The sequence below is a fragment of the Biomphalaria glabrata genome, chromosome 15, assembly GCF_947242115.1.
Source record: "Biomphalaria glabrata chromosome 15, xgBioGlab47.1, whole genome shotgun sequence".
NCBI lineage: Eukaryota > Metazoa > Mollusca > Gastropoda > Planorbidae > Biomphalaria > Biomphalaria glabrata.
Window position 1 is genome coordinate 29,010,561 of NC_074725.1, and position 18,694 is coordinate 29,029,254.

General features: G+C 37.2%; 1 protein-coding gene across 3 annotated transcripts in view; it reads left to right on the forward strand.

The window, feature by feature from the left end:
• Positions 1-376: 376 nt before the first annotated feature.
• The window catches only part of LOC106050766 (annexin A7-like), a 36,519-nt gene continuing 18,201 nt past the window's right edge, over positions 377-18,694 (forward strand). Inside the window, exon 1 of one of the 3 annotated variants that reach the window (XM_056012539.1) lies at positions 377-535. Coding sequence is in view for 1 of the 3 variants with exons in the window: in XM_056012537.1 (XP_055868512.1) it covers positions 18,436-18,455 (20 nt within the window). In the remaining 2 variants the exon portion in view is untranslated. Of the gene's footprint in view, positions 536-14,540; positions 14,699-18,305; positions 18,456-18,694 lie in introns of those variants that run through there. The other 2 variants (XM_056012538.1, XM_056012537.1) reach the window with 2 other exon arrangements.

Below are 18,694 nucleotides of genomic sequence, written 5' to 3' on the forward strand. Positions count from 1 at the left end.
GAAATTAAAATGGCCCGCAGGTCGAATTAGGTTGGGCATCACTGAACTAGAGGTTATATAGAAGGTTTGTGTGCAACTGAATCTATGAGCCACCGGGTCCCCTACGAGTTTGTGTAGTATACAAACTCCCTTTATAATCTTAGTAGAACTATGCGCGCATTTGTTTCATAAATGTAACAGTTTAGAGGGCGGCTCGCCAGTAGGATATATGTAGCATTTACTTAAATACAGTCCTCGGAGGAAAAAGTAGAATCTGCCCCCATGAATGATACATAGATTCGATTCGCGCTAATTAATTTCTTTACTTACGAATGTCTCCTTTACTTGGAAAAGCTCAATAGGCCTAATCAGTTTCACAAGGTTAGCAGACATGCGCATTGGATCACATCTTAGTGACTGGGCTTGTGTCACCGCGCCCTAGGCTTAAAAAAAGATTGAGCTCTTTGTGCGGTAGTAAAGGAAGTTTGGACCAAGCGTAGATCTAATTCTACACAGGAGAGACTATTTCATTTCTTACTTTATACACTGCTCAAAGGTAAGACGCGATTATATAGGCTAGTTCTTTCTGAATACTTTTAGCAGTATATATGCACGTACATGTAGACCATAATTGTAAGATTTACTAAAACGTTTTGTTGATAATGTATACATGCACTATATGCACTACAGATAGGTACCACTATACAACTGGATATTAAAAATTGCACTGACTAAACCAAATCTTCCAACTTACTAAAGAAATATATAATTAATTAATTTTCATATCACAATATTGTATTCAAAGTATGGCCCCCCATTTTATTATAAGAAAATTACAATATTTAAACGTGGGTTTTACAAAAAGAAACCACACAACCACATGCGGCAGGACACAAAACTCAGCGGTGTTTTTTAACTCCTCGATCCCCATGCAACAACACAGGGGCTAGATTATAGATTAATCACAAACCTTACAAAACAGTTGGATGCTGAGAATCACGACCGGGCCTTACATTTTTAACTACAGGTCATAGACATCGACCCAAAACTACTTATTTCAAACGAATTATCATTGAGTATATCCACTTATACCAGCATACTGCCCTCTGAGTAATCATCTAGGCTATCTTATAACATTTTTAAACAGAGTTATATATTCTTTTTATCTTATAACATTTTTTTTAAACAGAGTTATACACTCTATGTATACTATATGTCATCTCGGTTAATCTGTGTTAATTAAAAAAGCGGATTACAAATTAAAGAGAGAGATACAGACGAGAATGGCAGTTTTGTCGTCTGCACTTGAAGTGAAATCCTCTACTTATAGCTCTACCGTATTTCTACTCTCTAAACCTATCTAGTCATATACATTTTTTTTTTACTAAACGATTTTATCGACCACTGTTTTGGTGATCTGTTGCTTATAGTACACAGCCATTGTCACATGTGTAGCTTATTTGGTAGGAAATGCAATGTCCTTGACCTACCCAATATTCTTCTTCCTCTGTGTTTACATGTTCAGTGCGACCCTTAGTCTTTTGTGGACATTTATAGGGGGCGTGGGTAAGCGCGAGAAGGCTTTCGTACTGCCCAGCAGACACAACTCAGCGCATATCTTCTTCTTTTTCATTCTCATTTTTATTGCAAAACTTATCAACTCTATCTGTCTGTTTGGTAAAAAAAATGTAAACACGTCATTTCTCCCACATTCATTCTTAAATCCAGTTCAAATTTTGCACAATTATTCATTGGCGTAGGCCAGAGTTTCCCAAGCTGTGTTTTCTAGTCTCGTAGACCATACTTTCCCAAGCTGTGTTTTCTAGTCCCGTAGACCAGTATTTCCCAAGCTGTGTTTTCTAGTCCCGTAGACCAGTATTTCCCAAGCTGTGTTTTCTAGTCCCGTAGACCAGTATTTCCCAAGCTGTGTTTTCTAGTCCCGTAGACCAGTATTTCCCAAGCTGTGTTTTCTAGTCCCGTAGACCAGTATTTCCCAAGCTGTGTTTTCTAGTCTCGTAGACCAGTATTTCCCAAGCTGTGTTTTCGAGTCCCGTAGACCAGTATTTCCCAAGCTGTGTTTTCTAGTCCCGTAGACCAGCATTTCCCAAGCTGTGTTTTCTAGTCCCGTAGACCAGTATTTCCCAAGCTGTGTTTTCTAGTCTCGTAGACCAGTATTTCCCAAGCTGTGTTTTCTAGTCCCGTAGACCAGTATTTCCCAAGCTGTGTTTTCTAGTCTCGTAGACCAGTATTTCCCAAGCTGTGTTTTCTAGTCCCGTAGACCAGTATTTCCCAAGCTGTGTTTTCTAGTCCCGTAGACCAGCATTTCCCAAGCTGTGTTTTCTAGTCCCGTAGACCAGTATTTCCCAAGCTGTGTTTTCTAGTCCCGTAGACCAGTATTTCCCAAGCTGTGTTTTCTAGTCCCGTAGACCAGTATTTCCCAAGCTGTGTTTTCTAGTCCCGTAGACCAGTATTTCCCAAGCTGTGTTTTCTAGTCCCGTAGACCAGTATTTCCCAAGCTGTGTTTTCTAGTCCCGTAGACCAGTATTTCCCAAGCTGTGTTTTCTAGTCCCGTAGACCAGTATTTCCCAAGCTGTGTTTTCTAGTCCCGTAGACCAGTATTTCCCAAGCTGTGTTTTCTAGTCTCGTAGACCAGTATTTCCCAAGCTGTGTTTTCTAGTCTCGTAGACCAGTATTTCCCAAGCTGTGTTTTCTAGTCCCGTAGACCAGTATTTCCCAAGCTGTGTTTTCTAGTCCCGTAGACCAGTATTTCCCAAGCTGTGTTTTCTAGTCCCGTAGACCAGTATTTCCCAAGCTGTGTTTTCTAGTCCCGTAGACCAGTATTTCCCTATCTGTGTTTTCTAGTCCCGTAGACCAGTATTTCCCAAGCTGTGTTTTCTAGTCTTGTGTTCCGTGAGGCCTGACTTGGTGTCCCACGAACTACTGGAATAATGAACCATTAGACCACTACGTGAATTAATTTCTCTTTAAAAAAAGTAAATTGTACTCAGAATGTTCGAGGTGTTCCATTAAGAAAAAAAAAGTTTGCGAACCACTGGCGTAGATAAGACATGAATCAATTAAAAGATTAACCAATTAGTCAATCAATTACTGGGTTTTGTTTGATACAAACTAGGGACGCTAATTCTTCAGTATGCGCAGTTATGTATCAATATATCGGATTTCGTCCCCTTAAATAATTGTAAACGTTATTTCTTCCACACCTGTTCTCGGATTAAGTTGAAACTTTAAACTATTATTTATTATAACAAAAAATGAATCATTTTATTTTAAATGAGTCAATTAATTATTTTGTTTCCTATCGAGTAAGGGAAATAAATGCTACATATTGAGAGATGTGGAGAGAAGTTTTAATCTGATTCGAGAAAGTGTTCTGGAGAAATAACATGTACACAAATTGTACCAGCCTGACAGAGGGAGCTGAATAGACCCTTGCTTTGTAAAACAGGACATATCCCCTTTAGCAGAATGACTGGTAATCCCATTTCTATTTACTCCTGTATAATGGATCAGATTCAACAAACCAACCCTATATGCTACGCTCCTTGTTACTGTGTTCGAGATCGTGATTTGTCAGTGTTATCTTTGTTGCTGGTGATATGTGAGCTAGGCAAGACGTTATCTGTTTTAAATCAAGGCTTAAGTCCAGCCCCACTTCACCTTACCTACTGGCTATAGGAAACTTCAATCGCTAGTCTTTAGCTTATAAAGACCTAACATTAGTAATATATACATGAGACACAGGCCCTGCCAACTTCGAAGATGTTACAGCCTGGTCGCGACACGATCACCTGCTTGAATTTGAATATGCGAAGAAATTCTAAGTGGTACATACATGAGCTCTAAATTGTTGATGTTTTTTTTAAATGGGTGTCATGGGCGTCATAACGATTTTGGAAAACGGGATTGCGGAAGCAGGGTCGGACCGAGACCAATTGTTATAGTAGATATCAACCCTGACCTGTGAGTCAGTGACGTAGCAACCTGGAGAAAGTGGAGACCAATCGCTCGTTACAACGTCAGAAATGTGACATGGCAACAAGCTATTGGTCTCCACTTTCTATTGGTTGCGACGTTGTAGGCCAGTGTTCAGGCCTTCTATGACCGTTGGTCTCGAGCGGACTGACTCTATGGACATTTTGGGCAAATGTCTTGTGGGCCGCTACCCTAATGGGCCCCGAACCGACGTGGAAATGGATGCTTGGAAGTGCAGTATGGCCCCTTAAATAATTTTCCCTTTTAAAAGGGTCCGACAGAACGTCGCGACTAAACATATAAGGCCTCTCAAGTTCATGAAGTCATAGAAATTACGTTATGCTAGTGTGAACATTCTTGAATTATAATAATATAATAAGGATTGTCTTCGAGTCCGAAGATTAGTGAGTAATGCAGTATTTCCCGTGGCTGCGCAGCCCCAGCTGTGACCTACATATTTTGCCACAACCAGGGCCAGTATAACCATTGTCCGCATGTGGTCGATTTAGATTTTCTTTTCGCACTTGAATTATAATAATTTAAGTAAAGATATTCGAACTAATTAGGTTACGACTGTATGAAAGTTCCATTTAGTATTGCTCACAAAGAAGTAATTCAAATTATCTCAAGTTAAACTATAATACGCCTGCAGCGATTTAGTTGTCAACCAGCAGTTTGGTGCTGCAAGGTCAACATCCGTCAGCAGCATGTTGTGATTGTTTAAAAAGCTGTAACCCTCCATTGCGGAGTAAGTAGATTATTAAAGGTCCATTCCAAACCTCATACAGGACAGAATAGGAGGACTGCAGGCTTGAATTCGACACCATCCTGCAGAGGCGTAGTGAGAAGGACAAGGGGGCAAGATGCCCAGGGCGCCACACTCAGCCTATATTTCCAATAATGTACCTTGCCCCGGGACCCTGACGCACATTTAGCTCACTACGCGTCTGCTATCATGATGACATGAAATATCTAATAACCCAGAAGACGTTTCTCTAATTTTAATTCTCTTGTTTTTTTTTTACATTCATCGTCATCATCATCAAAGGCACATTCCTTTGCTAGGACAAATTTGTACAAATACTCCTTCTTCCCTAGTGCTATTAGAGCATGGAATGGATTGCCTGAGCCAGCCAAGAAAACCAAAGAATTGGCAGAATTTTAGTCATTGGTTAACATGTGTGACAAAATGCATGACGCGTAGGACGTAATTATCTTTTTTTATGTAACGTCTGTATTATATAAGATAAACTCCGAGTGAGGGCTTGAGTGGCTCAAATCCTCTGTTGCAAAAGCCCTGGACAGACACCCTCCTGTTGTTATTTTTTTTTTTTTACATTTGAATGATTTGATTAACGTAATAAAATATTGTAACCATTGTGTCTATGATTGTAACCTAAAATTTACTAGTAACTAATTAGGGCTAGAAATCGAAACTGAAACTAAGAGTTATTTCTAAACTGACGATTATTTCCCAGCATGCTCGATAACTAAGCTAAGTCCATATTTTGTCCACAAGAAAAAGGTTTACAAATTGAAACACGAATCCCTTATGCAGTCAAATCGGTTCAGCTCGATATGATTGTAAACTTAGGCTTTGCTTTTAGTATCATTAAAAATAAAAACACATAATGTGTCATTCATTGGGGTGTGGTGCCCGGGTGGTAACGCGTTGTTTCGAAAACTAAGTATTTTGAGCTCAAATCCCGTTGATTATAAAAAAAAATAATTAATTCGTATGTTTTATGATGTCCTTGAGTCTACCTAGCAGTAAGAGGTACCTGACGAATGTGGGGGCCACACGACACCAAAGTAAACCTTACCCCACAAAAACATGTGTATTTCTGCCACAAGTTGCCAGGTTTTTTCTCAAAGGGAGACCTTACTACATTTGTTAAAACTTTAATGTGTCATATCTAGGTTGACACACAGTGTGTAAACTGTCTAGATTAAGTTTCACACACGCTTTAATTAGTGAGAGGTGGGGCGAGAGTAGCCAAAGAAGAAAGCGGCTTAGTAACTGACATTTTTTTTCCTTCACTTGCTTTTTTTAAATTCTGTGATTTGTAACAGCGCTCAAACTGGCCACTTAGACTATCTCTTCTCCCAACTTCCCCCCCCCCTTTTTTTTTTGTCGTGAAGCCAAATATATGACAGACGACAATAACAATCTGGATTTTCTAATATTGTATGTTGGCTCCGTGTGATTGTCAAAAGAGTTGAGCCGAAGGCTCTTCGAACTCTAGGCGTGTAAGTCTGCTTGAACGAACCGTTCTGTCTGGAAGAGGTCAAAGTCAATGCCTATGTAAAGCATTGCTATTTCCGATATATCCGGCACTCCGGGCTCATGGATTAGAATGCATGGCCGAAGGCCGAGCACACCGGGATTTCCCCGCTTTTTCCTATGTTGTACCAAGCTAACCGTGCAGGACTCGCCATTAGTGTAGCTGTCCCTAGAGGAACGGAAAGTTCCTTGACTGAATCCGTCTGTGACCGTCTAGGCAACTGTTTGGTTCTTGCAAGAGATCTGGATCTCCTCCGTAATTTAGTTCCTTTTTGACTCAAGCGTGCAGAGCATAATTTATTATTATTCAAAGGACCCGCGCAAATTCTAGGTGTAAATTATTAAATTAACCATTCTATAACTTATAATAACAAAATATACGAAAAAGTCATGGAAATATCCGGGAATTATTAAAATCTTTTGAAAAACTCAAAAAATAAAATTGCAGAAATAAGAGAGTAATCTTTCCTTTACTTCTTCTTCTCGTCCAAACTCTTGAGGGAAGAAGAGAATTATATATATAGAATGTTCATTTTTCATGCAAAATGTTTCTGAATCATTAGTTACGTTTATTAACCTTAAAAGGCGAAATATTTCATGCAGAACAATTACAATACAGTATGTAATTAGTGAAAGGCCAATAGTACAGTACCTACATAAGATACTATAAGCTACTATGTTTAGTAGCAAAATAAGTCCTACAGCTTTAGAGGCGGACGAGCCAGTTTGTTTGTAAAATGTTTTACATGTTTCGGATGTTCCTTCAGAGTTGAAGATAATTACTTCCTAGTCCAAACCTCCCGCAGGACGACGGGGGATGGGAGCGGGCAGGGTTTGAACCCGGGACTATCGATAAGTCCGAACGACAGTCCAGCGCGCAAACCGCACGACCAGGCAGCCATCCAGTTAACGTGATGTGGTACTGTAAATATAGAATCATGGCCCCGCTTAGGTCACTCGCCCAGGACCCCGCGCTCTGATAAAAGGCCGCCTCTGGTACTCAGCCTTGGCCTTCGAGAGCTTAAGTGGCATTGACTCAAGCCTCTCAAAAACCAAGCGACGACACGCAACACAGACCTATATAACTTCCTACAATTATTGCATTAGCCTAATGAGCTATGTTGTTGAAGTATTATATATATATATATATATATATATATATAATACACATTCACTAACCTTTTTATCCCTCAGGGGGGCGGTCAAATGAACCCCCCCCCCTTTTTTTTTTGTTTTCAAAAGTTCTGGATTTTGCAGTGTACTGTATTTCGTATTGATGGCTGCCTGGTCGTGAGGTTTGCGCGCTGGACTGTCGTTCGGATTTATCGATGGTCGAGGGTTCAAATCCTGCCCGCTCCCATCCCCCGTCGTCCTGCGGGAGGTTTGGACTAGGAAGTAAACTATCTTCAACTCTGAAGGAACATCCGAAACATGTAAAACAAAACATTTCTATGCAAGAGATGATATAGTGGCGAACAGCGACTCTAGGAGACTGTAAATCTAGTAAATACATTTGAAGCCATTAAACCTAATTTCATCATTTCTATTGGTATTCATTGGTGGACTCTCAGAAAATATATTTTCAAGATTTTAACTCTGCTAGATCTAAATCTAGATCAAGATACAGACAGAATTTATATATTTAAAAAACAATTATATAAACTCACTCTGTCTGTTTGTCTGTCTAGTAAAACTTTTAAATACGTTATTTCTCCCTCACCCATTATCGGATCAAGTTGAAACTTTGCACAATTATTTACTGATGATGACTATCACCAAATCAATAATAAAAAAAATTAACCAATAACTCGATTAATTACTAGTAATTAATTTTTTTTATGCCAATAATTTAAAATGATCCTCCAGTAGTCACTGATATGGCTAAATATATGGGGTTTTGTCACCTTAGATAATTGTAGTAATTTCTCCCACATCCATTCTAAATAGATCTAGACCTATCTAATTTTATTCATAAATAGATCTAGACCTATTTAATTTTATTGTAAAAAAAATATTTATTAGAACTATTATTTCTATCTAATGAGTACTTTTAGTAGAGTGTAGCGAAATTACACAATCTACAATTAATTGTTAATTTTAATTAAAGAAAAAAAAACATATTAAAATGTTAATTTATATATTTATTTATACATCAACGTACTAGTAAAATCAGATATATACTTCCGAGCCTAAAAAAAATAACACAACTCTGGGGTTAAATACATGACGGATAAAGTACTGCTTATGTGTAGTTTCCATCTGGCGTGTTTCGGGTCTTCTAGAATTATAATCCGTATCAGGTTTCATCCAAACTCTTCTCGTACTTGTATGGGCAGAAAAATAATAGAAAATGATTACTTTTAAGATGGTTTGAATATACTACCCTCACTTGATACTTACTTTTTTTTTTACTGTAACTTACCTTTCAATTTATGCCTGAAGGCGACCCAGAGAGACGGATGATCTGTTACAAAGTGGGAGCCACGATAAATTAGTGAGATATGGATTCTGATGTTTTAACTCCGTCAATCAATTTTTTTTCTCTTTTTTTTTTCTTGCCTAACTTTTTGAGTATCAGGTGGTGTGTAATGGTTTATGAATCAGTTTTATACAAATGATTGTTAAAATTGTTCCTGGACTTTTATACCTTTGCGTTCAGTTTCGTTTCATTTCCGTCTAGTATCCCAGAGTTCGATTTCCATTTTTAGCAACGGTGTAACCCAATCGTTTGATCGGCGCGCCAATTGTTTGTAAAATGTTTTTACATGTTTCGGATGTTCCTTCAGAGTTGAAGATAATTACTTCCTAGTCCAAACCTCCCGCAGGACGACTGGGGATGGGAGCGGGCAGGGTTTGAACCCGGAACCATTGATAAAGCTGAACGACAGTCCAGCGCGCAAACCGCACTGCCAGGCAACCATCCAATTGTTTGATTTGAGTTTCTCTACACTCTAATACTCCAGCTTTAAATTTCCTTTTTTTTTCTGCAATCTAATGCCATAAGGTTATCTCCGTTTGTCTCAAATATTGCACCAAGCTTTTGAGTTTTCCTTATCTAGTTATATACCCAGCTTTTGAGTTCTGCATCTCTAGTTAGATATTCAGCTTTTGAGTTCTGCTTCTGTGGTTAAATACCCAGGTTTTGATGTCTGCATCTCTAGTTATATATATCTATCTTTACAGTTTCTGCTTCTGTGTTTAAATACCCAGACTTTTGGTTTTTGTTATCGTCATTAAAACCTAGAAAATGAGACGCTTTTAAGTTGTTCGTGTGCTTTTTGTTTTATATTTAGTAACTATGGGGAAATACAAGGATACGAAACACACTCACACATTCACATGATATCACTTAACGAACGACAACTTAAAAGGGGACATCATCAGAGCACACCAGGATACAGAATGATATCCCTGTATCCCCCCCCCCCCCGAAACGACGAAAACGAAAGCATGGCGTTAAAAAGCAATGCTAATTAAATAATAGATTATTTTGTCTTGACAGGAACTCACACATTTCCCACTTCACCCAATAAACACATGGCACTCTAAAAGCATTCACAACATCGATGGTTCAAGAGGGAGTAGAAAAAAAACACGCTCAATAAGAATTTCTACCCAAAACGTTTTAACTCTTTCTCTCCGTAATTATTTACCACATTCTGGTGGAATCAACGCTGGTATCGTCAGTTAGGAGAGAAAGAGTTAATGGTCTATTGAACATGTCTGGGCCAAGAGGCCTCCACACGTATATGTACAATAATTTAAAAAAAACAAAAAACAATGCAGCTTATTATAGAGCAGTTATTGTTAACTAGGGTTACCACAACGTCCTCCAAAAGGAAGATGTCATGTCCTCCTTTTTTGCGTCGTGCATGGTCTAGCAGGCATTGGTCCTAAAGTGTGAAAATGTCCGGCATCCACTTCATTGCCAGGTATATTTTCTGTTTTAAAGAAACAAACTCACTCGTAAATGATGTACAGGCAGAGGCGTAGTGAGGTGGAGGGAAAGGGTGGGGGGTAAGATGCCCCGGGCGCCACCCTCAAGGGGGGGCACCACAAGTGGCCTTTATTTCTATTTGATGTTCATAGAATTTTTTGTTCGGAGGGGGGGGGGGGGTAGCCAATAAAGTACCTTGTCCCGGGCCCACGTTTTGCTCAATACGCCTCTGTAATCAGGTATTGTCAATTGTCACGCATCCAGTTCGTAAAGGATTTTAGGAACAACGTTCAGTTGTTTGAGCCTGAAAATACTTATCTTTATCTTATCTTTATCTTATCTTTATCTTATCTTTATCTTATCTTTATCTTATTTTATCTTTATCTTATCTTTATCTTATCTTTATCTTATCTTTATCTTATCTTTATCTTATCTTTATCTTATCTTTATCTTATCTTTATCTTATCTTTATCTTATCTTTATCTTATCTTTATCTTATCTTTATCTTATCTTTATCTTATTATCTTTATCTTATTATCTTTATCTTATTATCTTTATCTTATTATCTTTATCTTATTATCTTTATCTTATTATCTTTATCTTATTATCTTTATCTTATTATCTTTATCTTATTATCTTTATCTTATAAATTACAGACGTTACTTTAAAAAAATATAATTACGTCCTAAGCATTCCATGTGTCAATCCATGTCATGCTTGTTAATCAATGACTGAAACTCTGCTATGTCGTTGTTTTTCCTGGCTGATTCAGGCAACCCGTTCCAATCTCTAATGACTTGTAGGGAAGGAGGAGCACCTGTACGAATTTGTTCTAGCGTATGGAATAAGAAATGTGCCTCTATCTTTGTGTCTTTCCGAGTATTTCATTAGGTTTTGCTTTTCTATTAGTAAGTCATGGTTAAGTGTTTTATGTATTATAGCTACTTTAGTTTTTATTCTTCGGTCCTGAAGTGTCTCCAAGTTAAGTGATTTTACTTAAAGGTGTTACTCTAGTGACACTCTAGTCAAACGTGAATATTTGTTTGTTGTAAATCTCACAGCTCTATTTAGTATTTGTTCTAGTTTCTTTATGTTTTCTTGGGTTATTATAAAGGATTTCTGTTTCTTTTGTTAATTTCTCTTCAATTGCATTAGTATTAATAAAAATGTGGCAGTTTGTATTTTATATTATTTTAAATAAACATTATTTGTTCCTCAAGAGGGCCTCGCAAAATACACCTCGCCCACACCAAATTTAGGCCTTGCGTAGCCACTTGGAAGGGGGGATAACTTTTTAAAAAAAATTATTAAAAGTGAAACTTCAAATTTTCCTTGAAAATGTTTTTTTCCCCCTTGTGCAAATGTTTCTGCCACGCGGATTCTCAACAACGCCCACTTGCCAATTGGAAGTCTCTAATTAGGCCATATTTTAGTTTGATATGAAATCCACAGTGTGTCCTAGTCAAACTGTCCAGTGATACCTGGGAGTCAGATGACTCGAGATAGGCCGACTCACGAACTAAGGCCGAGAAGACAACCTACACACTTCAGTGTCTACTTCTTGTGTTCACACACACATTAGTATGACAGCGTGTTAATTACATGCTAATTAGACATGTAACACATATCATTACACATCGTCTGCTTTTAACGTCAGGAGAAAAAGCGAGACGAGATTTACTTCCCTTTGCGTCTAGGGAAAGCAATGAAAAGTCTATTTTGCTGTTGTCTAACTGTATTAACCCTTTAGACGCGTGTGGTTGTTTAGCTTCTAAACACTAGAATTGTAAATCCATTTTGTATGCACTCAATGTAAAAAAAAATCTCAGCACTTTAGGGGTTAATTCAAAAAAAGTAATAACAGGGATATCTGTATTTAGTTTTTATACAACTATACTTGACTATGCATGGTGCGCGCGGGTCATACCCCCCCCTCTTTTTCCACATTATTTTGATCTCTTTTTTAATAAGATAGATAATGAGCTCTGTCAGAGGTTTTTAAACCTTTGACCGGGGATCCCTTTAAGTACTCAAAAATGCTACATAAAAGCACAGTATACAAATGAGTTCGTCAAAGAATAGTACGTTTAAAGTGGTGGTCGAGTGGTTAAGCGCTTGGCTTCCGAACCTGAGGTCCTGGTTTGGAATCCCGGTGAAGACTGTGATTTTGAATTTCAGGATTTTTAGGGCGCCCCTGAGGTCACCCAACTCTGACTTTAGTTTGGGGAAAGTAAAGGCGGTTGGTCGTTGTGCTGGCCACATAACACCCTGCTCGTTAACCCTTGGCCTAAGAAACAGATGATCTTAACATCATCTGCCCCATAGATCGCAAGGTCTGAAAGGGGAAACTTTACTTTACTTTAGACATATTAAAACAGCTGTGAAGGGTGAGTTGATTATTATTAAAAATTATCCGATCGGATTAGATGGCTTTTAGCGAAGAATTTATTTTAATTGCATACAATTTTCATACGTTTGCGGACCCCCTTTCGGTCGTCTTACGGACCAGTGGGGGTGCGCGGGCCACAGTTTGAGAACCACAGCTGTAGGTGTCGCTGTAGGTGTCAGAAGAGCGCGTCGGAGTGATTTGAAACGTTTCACAATTATTCTGTGTCGATGACAACACACGAATCAATCAACATATTAACCAATTACTAATCCATTAGCCATTATCAATTAATTTTGTTTTATTTAGAAAACTAGCCGGATATGACCGGGGCATACTGCCTTAGTTTTGGGTATTACTGATCCAGAGGGTCGGATTTAGATCCATGTCCCTTAACATTTTCTTTTTATTTTGCTACGAAAATGAAAGTAGTGTGTAAATGGGTTTACCCGTTATTTATTAATATCAAATAAGAAATACTGCGAAAACGGGTTTACCCGATTTGTTAAAAGGTTTCGTTCTTTAATAGTGATACATTTCTTTTTTATTTTGATTTTTATGCCCTTCGGGTTGTGGGAGGGGCATTAATAATACACAACGTTCTCGGCCATGATCTAAGGAATATTTATGCTAAGTTTTATCAAGATTGGTCAAACGGTGTTGATTTCATTGTGGGACATACATACATACGTACTACATACAATGACATACATACATATTCCTTACATTCTACTTTATATATTAGATGTAGTAATTGTCACGTCCCTAGTGACACCTCATTGTTTACAAAATGAGGACATTGTACCTATCTCAAATCAGGTCAGCGCGCTCACGCTTTAATGCCAGAAAGACGCCGATTAAAGCTTAGTTCAAGGCTACAACAGGGAAACATAATTAACGTAGGTTGAATTACAAAAACAATTAAAAGGAAAATTAAATGTAAACGGGTCAAGGAGTCAAGGATGGGTATTGAATTGTCACTGTTCGTTATTCTAAAGAAAGGGATAAAAGGCGGAGTGTTAGCTTGAGAGAGAGTGAGAGAGAGAGAGAGCTAGAAAGTTAGACTTAGTAGTCGCTAGTTTTTAAAGTAAATATTTACTCATTTTATTGAACATTTTCACTGAATCCTGTATCTGTTTTATATATCTTTGTACATATGTTTATTGTTTCAAGTTGAAGTTTTAAATAATTAAAACTCAAGAAAACATATCAGCACTTTGTTACTTCATTGATTATTAAAGTGTTTGAACTATAATCAAGGCACCTCCGAACCCACATATGTCACAAGTTTATAACATCAGGATTTTCAAGTCAAATAAACATAATAAACACGTGACAGTTAAGTACCAACTAAGCTAAGTGGAATTAAGCCTGTGTGTAGAGGATTGTGTCGAATTGTAAAAGGAATTTTAAACTAACAATAGACTAATAAAACCTTTTTTTTTTTTATAACTACTTGAATAGCTCGGGGATAGCTTGATAGCAGCCTGTCACGAACCGGTTATGGACCGCGGGCCGTAGATTAGGTATTAGTAGTAATAAAAGTGCAAGGACTTATAAAATATGTATTTTGTTTGCATGTTTGACATGTTTCGGATGTTCCTTCAGAGCTGAAGATAACTCACTTCCTATTCCAAACCTCCCGCAGTATGACGGGGGATGGCAGAGGGCAGGGTATGAACCCGGGACCACTGAAGGGTGTGAACGACAGTCCAGCGCGCATACCGCACGACCAGGCAGCCATCCTGACAGAAAGCATATTTGAATCTTGTACAAGTGTTACAGCGAATATACATATAATGGTCGTTGTCGGCGAGTGTATGTTTATGCAGTTGCGCATATTTAATCACAAAAAGTGTAAGAATGAAATATAATTTAAATTGGATATAAGAGTGGTGAATGGTTATATAAATAGAAAGATGACTAGAAATCATTTTCTACGGATAAAAAATCTCAATTGTTTTGTAGTCGGTGTCACAATCTTTTTGATAACAAACAATTTTTATCAGCGTTCTATGGAGAGAACTAATCAATACGGTGACGATAACTTTATAGTTTCTAGTGATCGACGAGTGTAGTGGTTGATAAGTTCATATCAAGCTTTAGACAGCTCCATTTTGTAAGTAGACCTATATTTTCCCTTTTAGCTTATCCATTATTATTATAGCTTTTCTATAGCGCTACTTTCATGCTTATAGCGTGCTCAGAGCGCTTTTGGTCCAATCTCATTTGTGGACCAGTGGGGGTATCTAGGAGTTGGTTTTCCGTGCTGCCTTTAGGCGCTCAGTAAACGCAACTCTGCCCGAGTCGGGTGTCGAACCTCGATCCATAAAACTATCTAAATGACACAGTCACTGTCACACTAATGCCAATGTCTTCGATTCCCGAAGATGAGTGCAGTGTTTCTCTTGACTTATTCAAAACGGTTCTTGACGAAGACGTCTTCGCCATTGCGATTCTAGGGTCTGTCCAACTTTCTTAAGTCAGAATTGTCCAATTTCTGCCATGAAGCTGTTCACGTCTTCTGTGGGAACTGAACCGAGACCAAACGTCAATAGACGGAATGGCCTCGATTGAATAGGCCCTTGTTAAACAAAAAAGTTGGTTTTACCCTTGACTAAAGTGCATGCTTCTTCCGCCACGAACTTTTCTAACATTTCATTCGCATAATTATCAGCTTGTCCCTTCCTTTCGCAATTTAACTATAAATATAAATAAATAATTACATATATCTATAAAGAAACACGTGTTTGCTGATATCTTATAACTTTATTGTTTATTAATATTATTTGTTAATTTTAAAAAAATTAATTATGCATGTGAGGTTGAACTATTCTTAAAATTTATTACAATGGCTTACATGGTATGCAATTCTTGGACGTATACATGTTTGTACTGGGTTACAGCTTATATCAATTTTTATTATAGTTAGTCTGTCTATAAAAAGTGTGTACACATTATTTCTCCCACGCCAATTTTCTCGAGTCAAGCTGAAACTGACAAGATATGAATAATTTAAAAAAAAATATACAATTAATTACACATAATTCATTATTTTGTCAATAGCAACAAGGGAAACTAACACTTCAGTATTTACATATATGGCTAAATTGTTGGGTTTAGTCCCCTTAAATGATTGTAAATGCTATTTCTCCCTCACGCATTCTCCGATCAAGTTGATACTTTAAACAATTTATTTATTGTACATAACAAAAACATGAATCGATTAATAAATAGTCAATTAGTCAATTAACTATTGGTAATTTAATAATGTTGTTTGATATCGAATTAGAGAAATAATGTGTACATTATTGGTAGATATAGTTTTAAGTAGAGATGGGAATCGAACCCAACTTTTAAAGTTCCGGTTCGGTTCGGTCAGGTTTAAATTCGGGTTCGGTTCGATGACAAGTATTGTTAAGGTTCGGTTCGGTCTAAAGTTCGGGTTCGGTTCGATGTTATGAAATTAGGTAATAGCAAAATTAGGTCCATGTAATAATGTTTAATTCAATTATTAATTAGATAAAACAGCGATGTCAAACCTTATTCGGCCGGTTGGTCATTTTAATTTTCAACAAAAATTCATTAAATAAAAAAATAAAGCCCTTTTATTAGAAACCTGTGTATATAATAAAAAAAAAGTTTCCCTATTAGACCTTACGATCTATAGAGCAGATGATGTAAAGGTCATCTATTTCTGTGGCCTACGGTTAACAAGGGTGCCATGCAACCATCACAATGACCAACCGCCTTTACTTTTACCCAACTAACGTTAGGCACCCATTAGAATCAGACGTTTTCAATCTGTTCCGTTTGTAACTTTTATTAAGTTGGCGTTTAGGACATTCACTATAAGTTCCTTATCTGAGACATGGGTATTATACAGAAAGCAAATAAGACTACTTGAGCGCTTTCACCAAAGATGCTTGCGCTCCATCATGGACATACGATGGCAAGACCGCATTATGGGTAGTGATGTCCTTGCGAACGCCGGTGTTTGTTACTATTAATAGTGAATAGTTGTAAAAATTTTGTATTTTTATGAAAAAAACTGCTTGCATAATTGATTTAAAAAATTAGATTTTTCGCTTTTATAAAAGAAAAAAGTAGCCATTGCATCAGAACTTTGAATGGTCTAAAATATTGTCGGATTTTCACTATCTTTTCTAGTTTACGAGATCTAAACGGGACAGACGGACGGACGGACAGACATTCCACACAAAACTAATAGCGTCTTTTCCCCCTTTCTAGGGGCCGCTATAAAAGACAATACCTTCTTTATGCAACTTGTAAAGCGATGTGTTTTTCTCTTAAGTATTAATGAATGTTAGATTAAAAAAGAAATGGGACATTTTGTTACCCCCCCCCCCTTTTCCCCCCTTCTCGCCTAGTTAAGCGAATGTATCGATCTACTACACCTTATAATATTCTAATGATTTGAATGTTTTGCATTTAGACATATATCATACATAGACTGGACATCGAAATCTCTAACGATACACAAAGATGTCGTGAAAATGTTTAAAAATGTTGAAACAAGGCGTTGTTTTTTTTAAGTAGATATAAGAAGTAATTTTTTAAAACCCTAACCTATGTAACTTATAATTTAATGTTTAGATCTAGATCTAGTGATTGAACATTGAAAATAAGAGCACTCCTTTCTCGTAATTATTATTTTTCAATTTTTAGATACATAATCTAGAAAGATCTAGGTAATCAATCAGGGGCGTAGCTAGGAATTTTCCATCATTTGTGGGCCCCTGCATTTTGCGTGATATTTCAAATTTAATGTAAAAAACACTCATTTGGGGCCCCCCTCAAGTGGGTGCCCGGGGGATTTTAGAATTCTTTCCCCACCCTAGCTAAACCACTGTAACCAATCTATTTAAATGTACATAAGATAATTAAAATCTACAGACTTGTATTATTTCAATTAAAGCTTTTCGAAACATTATCTCAATGGAAACTAACAGGAAATTGCTTTATGTAATAGGTTTGAGTGAATATTTAGTTCTGTCATTAATATGATTAATAGCCAATTATTTAAAAATCCGCAAAACGGTGTTACATTATTTCTAAACTTTGAAAACTAAAGATCATTACTTTTCTAAGACAAAAGATTTATTTTCCTAGATTCGGGGCGACTTCCCTTACAGCTTGAAAAAGAGTTCCCTACATAAAAAAATATATATATATATATATATATATATATATATATAGGTCTGTGATCTGAACATTATTAAACTCTTGAATCGATAAAGCCTTACATTCGAAAATTCCCGAACGCGTTAGTCCTTTCAATAGCGTCTTAGTCCTTTCAAAACTGATGTAGGTCTAGACCATAGACATACATAAATATAGACTGGAAAGAGGAAATAACTTCATGTAACTTGAAAACATGTATATCTTTTGTTGTCGGATTTCCGAATTCTGAAAAGTTGCATGATCTTCAGTCTTAGAGATTTAACAAATCAACGTACACTGCTGTATAATAAAGTATACAAAATTGCAAGTCACAAATTTTCGTGTCATAAAACTCTTTTATCGGCCAGTCTATATTTATTTATGTCTATGGTCTAGACCTAGAATCCTAACTCTAGATCTATAGACAAATTTAAATTTGCTTCGTGCTTTACCCCACTCCACGAATACGCCTTCGCCGCCTAGGCTAAAGCCTAAACAAAAGAAAATTACCCATTTGGGTTATCGCACACTAAGAATTCCCACTCTCACCCCTTTCTTAGCATATCCCACAAGTTAGTTTTACTTCCTATATTGTGACACATTCCCCGTGTTAGGCATTGATCCCGTTCCTACACAGCTAGGCTTCCAATCTTACACGCTAAGTAGTCATTCATGTCGGAGACCAGCTCACTGTAAGATATTCTCTTCTAGTTAGATATTGTGTCTGTTCAGTGTGTTTACTGAGATCAATAGAATTAAATTTAATATGTTAGGATGTGTGTTATATCATATGTTATGCTATTTGGTATGTGGGAGTAATGTCCCTTGTTGACTGTTTTTTGTTAACCAAAATGGCGTCGTAATAATCAGCTGATGTTATCGCTATCCTTCTACTGGGGCCGCGCAGTTAACGTGATAGACAGCCCCCTTT